Source organism: Lotus japonicus, chromosome 4, assembly GCF_012489685.1.
Source record: "Lotus japonicus ecotype B-129 chromosome 4, LjGifu_v1.2".
Classification (NCBI taxonomy): Eukaryota; Viridiplantae; Streptophyta; class Magnoliopsida; order Fabales; family Fabaceae; genus Lotus; species Lotus japonicus.
The window spans coordinates 78,594,287-78,605,971 of record NC_080044.1 but is presented as its reverse complement, the minus strand read 5'-3'; the positions used below and the strand labels follow the sequence as shown (position 1 = coordinate 78,605,971).

The 11,685-nt window shown below is 36.1% G+C and overlaps 2 protein-coding genes across 2 annotated transcripts; one reads left to right on the top strand and one right to left on the bottom strand.

Annotated features, from left to right (window-relative positions):
• Window positions 1-4,306, top strand: LOC130713930 (histone deacetylase 14, chloroplastic-like). Its single transcript, XM_057563759.1, has 9 exons — window positions 1-133; window positions 235-398; window positions 913-987; window positions 1,461-1,562; window positions 2,132-2,203; window positions 2,383-2,439; window positions 2,951-3,202; window positions 3,408-3,589; window positions 3,752-4,306. Exons 1-9 carry the CDS (start codon window positions 97-99, stop codon window positions 4,050-4,052), a joined length of 1,242 nt encoding a protein of 413 aa, XP_057419742.1. The 5' UTR covers window positions 1-96; the 3' UTR covers window positions 4,053-4,306.
• Window positions 4,307-4,702: 396 nt separating this feature from the next.
• On the bottom strand, window positions 4,703-9,177 carry LOC130710132 (cation/H(+) antiporter 15-like). Its single transcript, XM_057559286.1, has 3 exons — window positions 8,588-9,177; window positions 6,865-7,863; window positions 4,703-6,346 (listed from the first exon to the last, which is right to left on the bottom strand). Exons 1-3 carry the CDS (start codon window positions 8,792-8,794, stop codon window positions 5,045-5,047), a joined length of 2,508 nt encoding a protein of 835 aa, XP_057415269.1. The 5' UTR covers window positions 8,795-9,177; the 3' UTR covers window positions 4,703-5,044.
• Between the last annotated feature and the right edge of the window lie 2,508 nt (window positions 9,178-11,685).

Here is an 11,685-nt window from a genome sequence, read left to right as displayed (position 1 = left end):
TATGTATTGACACAAATCATTTTCCCTTATAAAAAGGAATGAAAGCAAATAAAAAAGTTTGGGATAATTGGAAAGTGCGAGTAACGACCACACCTCATGCTCCTCCACAACCTTCGTCGTTCTCCTGCTTCTGGTACTGTTGCTCTTTCTTTCTTCAACGTTGAATAATTTCCCTTCATGTCATGCAAAATTCAAAGTTATGCTTGTGATTGTGCTTCACTGTGCTTGTATCAGGGAGCGTGTCATTTCTCGTTGGTAATGGATTCTTCTGCCGTAAGAGTCAGAGAGTTGTCAACAGATGTTCATTCAGGATTAGTAATTCTTCTCTGCCTTCAATTGAGCAACTCAGTGATGCACGAGTCATATATTCCGTTGCTCCATCCATGGGCCACAATCAGGTATATATATATTATACGTATGCCATGAAATCTGAATGTGTTATGTTAATATATAGGATAGGATTGCAGTTGTTAATTGTTTCGAATTCGAAACCACCAAGTTCGTTTTTCTCAAGTTCTTTTGGATGACTTGAATTTCTTAATTAGTGTCTGTTAAGTGCAATGTGAACGGACTTGGTCTCAATCTAGATAAGTTATGTTCACTTTTTATCTTGAAGTCCGTGCTAACGTCTATTTGTAGTATCGGTGCCAACAGATATCCAAACATAGGCTTTGATGTGTGTTCTCTTTTTAAACTACTTAAGCCTGTTTATCCTGGAATACACTTTGTTTTTATGACTCACAACTTTCAAAATAGAACACTTGGTAACTAATTATTTATGATGTGATCTTATCTTATTCCTTTTTTCCTACTTTTGGTTAGAAATAAACAGCTCCAGAGATTATGTGTGTTGTCCACTATGTCTGAAATCACGCTTTTGTGATTGTAATTTGGATGTACCACTTATAACAGGAGTCTCATCCAGAATCACATTTTAGAGTTCCTTCAATTGTGAATGCTCTAGAAGAAATGAAGCTCACTCCGAAGGTACTACAAGCAATGGGGATTATGCTTCAGTATCTCCATCTGTGTCATCTGTATATGTCTTGGTGGTATCTTCTTATAATGTATTTCTTTTAAACTTTTAATATCACTTCATGTAGACATTGACATTTGATAACTTATTTGTGTCTTAAACTCACACACTCCAAAACAAAAAAGATCTTTAGCATAAAAATCTTGGTTCAAAGTTGAACACCTTAAAAGAAGAAAAATAGTTGCTAAGTAAGTAAACTACATTTTATGATCTATAATATATTGCCATCTTCTTTTGTTAATTCAATTGCAATGTTTCCTATTTGGTTGAAAGAGAAATCAACCTCTTGGTAATCTGTTGCTATAAGTTTGTGCTCATGAGTCCCCTGGATGATATGTGGAATTGTGTTACGATTAGCCATACTTGTATTGGCATTAGTAAAGTAATATCGTTTCCACAATATCTTCTTTTCGTTATGATTCAGTTTCGTGGCTCTGAGATAATTGAACTTCAACATTTTGAGCCTGCATCGGTCGATGACATTGCAAGTGTGCATGCAAGAGCCTATGTTTTTGGGCTTGAAAAGGTAACCTTTATCAAAGAAAATTACTTGGCTTAATTTATTTTTTATGTTAGAGGTTGCATTTTCTAAATTACTGCATTTTTTGTATAATTTTATATTATACTTTGTAAAGCGTGGTTTGCAAATAAGCTAATATCTTATCTATTTTTTTCACCTTACATATCCCCCAATTCTCCGTGTTTTATTTCCCACAATCATTGGTAGATTCTAAGGTTTATTTATTCGTTGACTTTGCAGTACGCTGTGACATCACTTTTGCTGATTATTTTCACTTGATGCATGCTTTGCTTCTGATTTAATGCACAGCAATGATAAAACATCATACCAAGGATTGCTTCTGCACACTAAGTTGTTCACAGGGTATTTATGGTCAATTATATGTCTTACTAATGTCTTATGAATTCTGATTAGTCTGTTCTTAGTTTTTAGCTCAAAATTTCATCATCAGTGGCCATTGGCATAGTTTCTTCTATGATTAAGCATTTCGTGATTTGTATTTAACCTGATTTTACCATTGCATAGAAAATTCTTGATCTGCAGTTTGACATGTTTCCTCTTCTGAATCATCACAGGTTATGGATCAAGCTATGGAGAAGGGACTTATTTTAATTGAGGGTTCTGGACCAACATATGCTACTTCCACTGTAAGTGCCATGCTCTGAGCTCTATCTTTCTTTTCCAAGCTCACAGTGATTGCAGAAAGTCCTTCTATTCTGGAAACTTTATATTTTAATTCACTGTGGTAGAAGATGAATTTATCCAGTGAGAAGTTACAATGGTTGCCATGTTTTGCTTTCTTATGGTTGTATTCATGATGCTGCAGACCTTCCAGGAGTCAATAGTTGCAGCTGGTGCTGGATTAGCCTTAGTTGATTCAGTGGTAATCTCTTAACCTAGCATGTCCATCTCTTGGTGATAATCTGTGTGTGTGTTTTGGGGAGGGGTAAGTGAGTGGATTTGGATATTATATGCCTGCTTCTTCTGGTGAAAATGACTAGTGCGTTCTCTGCCGGAATTTGGATCTTTGCTTTATCAGAACAAAATATTAACTGAAAATAGATATGCTAGGGAACATCTGACCCGGTGGTGGTGGGCCTAACAACATACTGTTTTTTTATCTTTCAATGTTATAGAAACATGGCATCAATGCCTGTCCTGTATGACCTAGAGGTCCGAGTTTGATCCTAGTTGCCCATACTTTTCATGATCATTTTGAATTTTAGCACAGGGTGAAGGTTGTATACATTGTTGCTACTTTAAGTCTAAAGGGATTTATGAAAGGGGTTGTGTACATTGTTGCTACATTTTAGAATAGTTAGTCTTTGACAAGGTAACTAGAGATTCCACTCCTTATTTGGAGATAAGTTTCTGTTATCAAATTTCACGTGCAGGTTGCAGCTTCAAAGATAAAGAGAGATCCACCCACAGGTTTTGCTTTGATAAGACCCCCAGGACATCATGCTGTTCCACAAGGACCAATGGGCTTCTGCGTTTTTGGAAATGTGGCCATTGCAGCCCGTTATGCTCAGCGTGTTCATGCACTAAAGCGCGTTTTTATAATTGACTTTGATGTTCATCATGGGAATGGAACAAATGATGCTTTCTATGATGATCCAGATATATTTTTCCTTTCATTTCATCAAGTAAGCTGCAAGATTTGTTTGTAGCTCTAATTAAGACTTCATCAAATATCTATATGTCACTCCCTTTCTCACACCGAATTCCCACACATTTACGCACCTTCAATTGGATAAAGATAAAACAGAATACCCCTTCCTGGTGTGCTAAAATGTGAAGAAAATTGTAAGATTTTGAGCCTTGCTATATTTAAAAACTTTTGTGGCTCAGGATGGAAGCTATCCAGGTACCGGAAAATTTGATGAGGTAGGTACTGGTGATGGTGAAGGAACCACACTAAATCTGCCTCTCCCTGGAGGATCAGGTGATACTGCTATTAGAACCGTGTTCGATGAAGTTGTTGTACCATGTGCTCAAAGATTTAAGCCAGACATCATCCTTGTTTCTGCCGGGTGAGTCTTTCATTGAATCATTCTCATAAAAGCAAAGACATATACACCGTCAATTTCAACAAGCTACTCATAGAAGCTTCTCTCCAAAATTGACTTTGGCTTTAAAATCATTTGCAGAAATTGTCCCCAATCGTGTGTTTTACATGTGCTTTCATTTGTTAGGTATGATGGTCACGTGTTGGATCCACTAGCAAATCTTCAATTTACAACTGGGACATATTACATGCTTGCATCCAGTATCAAACAACTAGCAAAAGATTTATGTGGGGGTCGATGTGTGTTTTTCTTGGAAGGAGGATACAATCTCAAGTCTCTTTCATATTCAGTGGCCGACTCATTCCGTGCTCTCATCGGGGATCAAAGCTTGGCATCCGAGTTCGATAACCCCAACATTTTGTATGAAGAGCCAACAGCTAAGATTAAGCAAGCAATTCAGAGGATTAAACACATTCATTCCCTGTGAGGTTTTTGTAAATCAAAACTTGTCATGACAAACATGTAAAGTTTCATTTATATGGGTTTCACACCAAGTTTATGTATATACCCCTTATGGTCTTTGAACAAGAACTCCAGTTATGACTTATTAGGTGCCATGCAGTCATATAAAATGATCATGCAGTGTACGTTCTGCACTACTATGTAATTTTAAGTTATTTATACATTTACAATTACGATAGTTTAATTTTTTAAAAAAATTATCCAACAGCTTTGGTGATATTTGAACTTCAGGATAGAGTACACACCCAATTGACACACACAATTTCTAGGTGTTCTAAAACTGCTAGTAATTTACAAAGTTGTAAAATATCTTTCCGTAAACTGATTTATGGAGGAGTGTATTTATAGATTTACATTTCTTATTTTAGTTTCTAAAATATATGTTTGAAAATGCATCTGGAAATTAATTTTTATATTTTTGTCGTATTGTATAAGACCACCAAAAATTACAGGTGTCGATTTTAGTTACTAAAATCTCATGACCCTTTTTAAAAAATCTAAACACTTCCCATATCCCAATTCCTTTTAGCATTGAGGCTAGCCAAAAAGAGAAAAATAATAAGAAATACCATCTGAGTATATATTGTTGTCACGTCACTTGTATTGAGGGGGAAATGTACTTCTATTAAATGTATGAAATTGTATATCAGTATGTACATTTGTAAAAGAGTTGAAGACACAAGGAAAAAAAAGACTAGCCAGAAGACCTAATAAAAGACGTTACAATTACCTCGAAAACAAAACAAAAACTCATAGTATGTTTGGATCAGTTTGTCATTCATCAGAATCAATTCTGAAATACAGAAACTACTCACAAAAGCTTATCCCTAAAATTGATTATGCTTTCAGAGTCAATTGTAGAAGATTTCCAAATATGCAAATATATTTGTTGTGGCCTTTTATGTTTTGAGTTTTATTTAGTTTTGTAGGACTTGATTTGGCAGCAACATAGCTTACTCACAAGCGATCTGTATTGAACACAGAATGCCCCCTTGGTGGTGTTGAATGTTGGTGAACCTGGTTGACATATTCTTCATTTGTCATCATAGTATTGTCTGGTGTTACTGACCCATCTGCTTCTAACCCTGCCCCAATGTATTGCTGCACTACCAACACTGAAGCAGTTGCTGCAAAATCTGAAGATGCTAACAAATCCCCAATTGCTCCTAACTCTGGACACTCACTCCAATCAGTGAGTCCTGCTGTGAGAGGTGATATCATCCCTTGTCCTCTCCCAACTATGAAGAGTCCATGAATATCATACATTGACCTTATTGCTGCCACTGTCTCCTCCCCATTGTTCACCATCTTCTCCATGTAATCAATTGAATCATCATTTGCATTACTCACCATAAACCAATTTATTAACTTGTCATCAAGTTGCTTCTCTGTGTCCTTATCTGTTTCCACTGTTAGTATCCTCGGCTCATCCGGGTAGAGGCTAGGATGACTCTTTGGCTCCACTACATCTTCCCCCGGGATGAATCGCATCACGGTAAGGCTTATCCCGGGATGTTCAGACATCCTCCATCCATAGCTCAATGCCTCTCTATCATCTGGCCCTCCAAAGAACAATACAGCAACCTGATGAGACACTTGATCTGCCGCCAAACGGTTCGAGCTATTCAAGCCTCTATCTACTAGTATCCCAACTGAGCAAGGTGCATTTGCTAGTACATTTTGGTTAACACTGCGAAACACCATGTTGGTAGCTTCCATGGCACCATCTACCGTTTGTTGCTTGTGAAAAGGGATGATTATGAAGGCGACACGCTTTTCCTGCGCCAAGTTGCATATATCCTCATGCATAGTGGAGTAAGGGGAGACTGCTGTTAAGGGCTGGACAGTGATGTGATCAGCGTGCTGCTCGTAGTTTTCAAAGGCGTTGATTATGTGGTCAGATTGAGCTTGAGTTCTGTTAAGGGCAGGGTGATCTGGCTTCCCTGAGCTGTGGACAATGAGCAATGCTGATGTACGGCCAGAGAGTTCTACCAAATGGAGGACATAGACACATATAGGGGACTTCTTTGTTGGGTTTGTGGCTTCAAGAAGGTTGATCATTGTTGGAACATTTCTAGGGGTGTGGATGCAAACTAGGACTCTGAACTCACAATCTCTTTTTGACATCTGAATGGTTCTTCTTTTATAAGATATGAACCCCCTTGATGGTTTGTATATAGCAGAAATACCAGGTACAATTATTCCAGTCATTAGTATAGTTATAATTACCATGGTTGCAAATGCTCCATCATCCAAAACCTGCAAGGGTTTATAAGGGAATGAATCAATGAAAGGAGTTAATAGATGTAGTAGCACTACTATATTGGATTGAAATCTCATGTCCCTGAATTGGACCCGTATTCCTGCAGTCAGGGAATCCTGCATTCAGTGCACTCAGTCGGCCTCCGCTGATCTTTGATCAAATGGCTCAGACTTAAAAGAGGTTACTATACCCTTAAAATACTCTCTTTATATTTGAACTGTATGATCTTGATGGGAAGGCTTTAGTTACGTGACTTCACTGAATTCAGGATTTCCTGACAGTAGGGAATCCGAAGTTCCTAAATTATGTCTCATTCCCTATTTTATCAATAAAATGTTGACATGTCAATTAAAAGTCATCATGTAAATGTTACTTCCCGACTTACGTATTTTTTAAATGACACGTCAAGATTTCATTGGTGGGAAAAAAATTTAAGACAACATTTGAGCACAAAAGATCTTCCATAATATAGTATATAGCATATATTCTTTTCTACTACTAGTAATAGTAGTACCTTCTGATCCCTACCAATATTAAGCAAGATAATTTCAACAAGGCCTTTTGTGTTCATTAGCAAGCCAAGTGCAACTCCTTCACTAAATGACATTTGATAAGAGACTGCAACAATCAAAGTTCCAGCAATTTTGCCAATGCAAGCTAGAACAACCAGAAGGAACATGATTCCCCAGGTGAGGAACCCTTTAATGAGTCCTACATTAGTCTTCAACCCACTAATGGCAAAAAAGAGAGGGAGCAAAAGTCCAGACACAAAATCCTCCAGCTTTTCCACAAGAGCAAGACCAAGTGACCCATTTGGGATTGTCAAACCAAACACAAAAGCTCCAAAAACAGAATGAGTCCCTATAGCATCAGTGATGAAACCTGAGATCATAACACCAGCTAGAATCAAACAAATGTAGAAATCACTGAAAGTTTCGCCTTCTGGGGTTTTCCTTATTATCCACATTATTACAGGTCTCACAGCAAAAACATTAAACACCACAAAAGCTGAACATGACAACACAACCATGCATGAAGTCAAGGTTGGTTTTTTATTCTCAGCAATGGTGACAGCAAGAGCCAAAAGTACCCAAGAAAACACATCATTGACTAGTGCAGCTGAGAGAGCAACCTTCCCCATCTCAGTGTTGATGAGTTTGAGCTCAGCAAGGATCCTTGCAAGCACAGGAAATGCTGTGACAGAGAGAGTGACCCCAAGAAACAGCATGAAAGCTACTTCATTGGTTTCTGCCTTAGAAATTCTGATCCAGATGATGGAGAAGATGGCTCCCAGGGCGAAAGGCGCAACCATGCCGGCAAGTGCTACGGTCACCGCCTTTTTACCAGTGCGCCGTATTGCAGATATGTCCATCTCCACACCCACCAAGAAGAGGAAATATAGAAGACCAACGTTTGCCATTGTTTCAATCACCATCACACTTCTTAGAGGGAACACTGCATCAGCAAACTTCTTGCTTCTTCCAAGCACTGAAGGACCCAATATTATTCCTCCCTGTGCACATGCATGACAAAATAATGTCAGCTATGATTTGTATGATAAATTTCAAATTCAACATTGATACATTTAGAGTTTCACACCCACTTTCTCATCTATCCCAATTTCACTTCTTTTTACTTCATATCTCTCTTCTTTTTCCAACACATCCCTCATCATATCTCACATTTCTCCTTCTTTTTTTTTTTCTTTCTCCATGTGTTCGGTTACACATTTGGGAGTCTTAGAATCAACTCTAACTGACCATAATCACTTTTAGGTGGTTATATTGTGCAAGAACTAGAGAGATTACATTCTACCGTGGACATAATCAATTATGAGATTTCATAATTGGATTTCTCAACATTATCTCATAAAAACCACTTTTCTCATAGACGTATCTCAACATAAATCATTATATTTCCTTCTCACTTTTATCATAATCAAACTTACCAAAGTCAATTCTCAAAGTCAATTCTCACACAACCTTGATCGAAACACACACTTTTCCACTCCGGGCGCAGGGGAGGGGTGTCAACATATAACATTATAATATATTTGAAAATTCCTTCTACAATTAATTCAAAAGTCAGTGAAGTATATGTAAGTAGTTTCTAATTTGATTTTGAGATAATAAAAGTTGATTCAAATATGCTACAAGTTTAATGATCAGTTATTAGTCTTTTGATCACAATGTCATATGCATGAGATGAAAACTATGGGGTTTGCAGAGAAAACTAACCATGATTTCAGCAATGACGCGAGGCTGGTGGATGGGCCTAAGTATGAAGACGAATATGCGGGTGACAATGACAACTAAAATGACTTGCAAGATGAAAAGAGGGAGAGAATAGTGCAAAGGGTTTTCTCCTTGCCATATCCCATTTGTTGTTATCATATTTGGGGAATAGCACACTATGTCATCCGTTGCGTTTTTGTCCGATGACATTTTTTCTTTCCTCAATCACCACTATTGACACAAGTTACACTTCCTCTTGTGTATAGGCTTCTTCAATTATATGTTTTTTCAACTATGCATGACCTGAGTTTTACCAAGGACTATAGCCTATAGGGTATGCATGCAGCATCTTCAATGAGCTTTGCATGCAAAATCTGAATGGTGTAATGTGTGATTTTGGGTGACAGGTAAATTAATTCAAAGTGAGAAATGGAGAAGATAGAAGAAAAAGATGAAACTTTTTGTTTTGTTTTTTTGTGGGGGAACGAAAATCAGAAAGGAAAGGGAAGAGAAAAGAAGTGATGTTTGTTTTGTTTTAGTGGTTGCCCACTCAAGTGGGAGTTCTGCTTAATTTTCATGGCTTGTGTTGTGTAGAGGGGTCTCTATTTTAAGAACAATAGGGATTTTAGAGAAAGTTGATGTGCAGCGTGATAGAGATTAGAGAGTATCCATGAAGCGCAAGAGAATAAATTGAAAGGGGATCGTACGGTTGTGATTGATTCTTTAGGAAATAATGTGGACTTTAGAAAATTATAATATTTATTATATTGCTTATATTTCTGTTTATTATAATGAGGAAGAGACACGTGGCTTTTAATAAATTTTAGGCGCATAAATTTCTCCTCTTCATTAATACTAGAATACAATCGGTTGTTATCTCATTTAATTTTATTTGAAATTTAATATAATATCAATCAATTAATTTAGAATATAATAATTGTTTAAAAAAATATAATGCTACTTTTTATATAAAACAAAATCTCACGTTACATATACATAAAGAAATCTCTATAGTTAAAACGAAGATATTTAACAAATTGATATGTTGAATTTTCTATCTGGTAAATTAATATGTGAATTTTTTTTTATGAGATTGAACCAGAAGCTGACACCTCACCAAATCAGTCTTAAAGAAGTTATTCTTTTCTAATACACCCTCTGGTCACATCAATCAATATATATATATATATATATATTAGAAAAGAACAACTTCTAGCATGACGTGTCGCTCTCACAGGCCAAGTTAGTGACGTGTCGCTCCCAGATTAATTCTCACCTAATATTTTACATGTAAGCTCTTTCTCCTTGGCCCCACTTGCCACATGTGCCCTGATTTTTTCTTACCTTATTTCTCCTTAATAAAAAAAAATACATTTTTAAATTTTAGATTTGATTAGGATTTAGGTTTTTTATTTCTGGATTTTATCTTAATTTATATTATTATTTATTTTTAGAGTATTAATTAATTTTTATGGTATTTTTATTGAATTTTCGGATTGTTAATTAATTCCGGATTTTATGAGTTTTTATTGTGATTTGCTAGATTTTGATAGTTTTTACCTATATTTATTTAGTACATTTTTTAATTTTAGATTTGATTAGGATTTATGCTGTTTATTTCATGATTTTATCTTAATATAAAATCTGTGATAAGTGATTTAAATCAATAATACATCTCATCACCAAAAACCCTCTTAAAACCCTGCCTACCTCCACCATCTCCTCCATGGAATTCATCTCCTCCATGCAATTCTCATCCCATCTCTCCACTGAACGGAACCACCCCCACAAAATCGTCTCATCTCTCCACGGAACCACTTTGCCATCGACTTGCAATCGCATCCCTCCGATTTGCTGCCTTGGACTGATTGGGAAGGTTGCAGATGGAGGTTTCAAATTATTTTCTTCCTTTGCTTGCATAATATGTTATGGTTTTTTTCAATTTTATTTTACTTTACCTTTAACTTTCATTCACTCATGTTTGACTTCAAGGTCAATTTCGTTCATCACTTGCCATGCTAATTTCAAATTATTTTCTTCAGGTTTTTTTTTATAGATATTCCACCAAAAGAGATTCTTTGGAAGTCATGGATGGTGAGTCTATTTTATATTCTATATGAAATTTTGCAATATTTTGATTTGTTTTTTATTTTTTCTGATTCTCCTTTGTATGTGATTCTATTTTATTCGTTTTTCTTAATTTGCATCTAAAATTTGTGTCTTATGTTATAGGAGGTGAAACATTGATCTGTGTATGTTTTGATTAACCTAATCATTGTCAGTGAAGTGGATTGAGGGAGTGAAAGAATTGAGAGGAGAGAAAGGAGAAGTTGTAGATTTTTTTCCTTGCAACTTTTTTATTTGGTATTTTTTTCTTTTTGCCTGCTTCTTGCACCGAGAAAATTAATTATTATTGTTGGTGCTTGCCGTTACAACTACAGAACTACATATCATGGATGAGATTTTACTGCTTATCTTTGTTCGCTCAAGCTATACTATTGAGGTTAGGCTTTTAAAACTGGTGCTATCCTTTCTAATATGCTAAACGCCTAAACCAATGTTCTAACAATAAATTGATTTCCTTGGCTTCCCCTGAAGCATTTGACATGAATTTATCCGTAGGTACAGAACGGCAATGAGGTGCATACCTCTTTCTGACTACACTCTCTGATTCTCAGCTAGCTGACGATGAAACATGATTGATGACTCAAGATCTTATCTTGCTCTCATTTCAAGTAAGCCACGAAACATGTGAGACCAGTACTCATGGAGGTTTTTCTCAGTCCATTATATGTATATATTCACCAGATAAGAGATAGAGATGTGTGTTTGGTGTTGCACTACTTTGATGCATATGTATATATTCACTAGATAAGAGATAAAGATGTGTGTTTGGTGTTGCACTACTGTGATGCATATATAGTTTTGCTGACTTAGTTCATCAATTCTACATCTATCTATATTAAAAGTCACTTTTCGAAGGCAATATTAGATTTTATAATTAATCATTGTTCTACTATGGTTCAATTAATCAAACTTTAGTGTGATTGGAAGTCTTGCTTGCATGAGTGTGTAATTATCACATTACGATTTAGTATCAG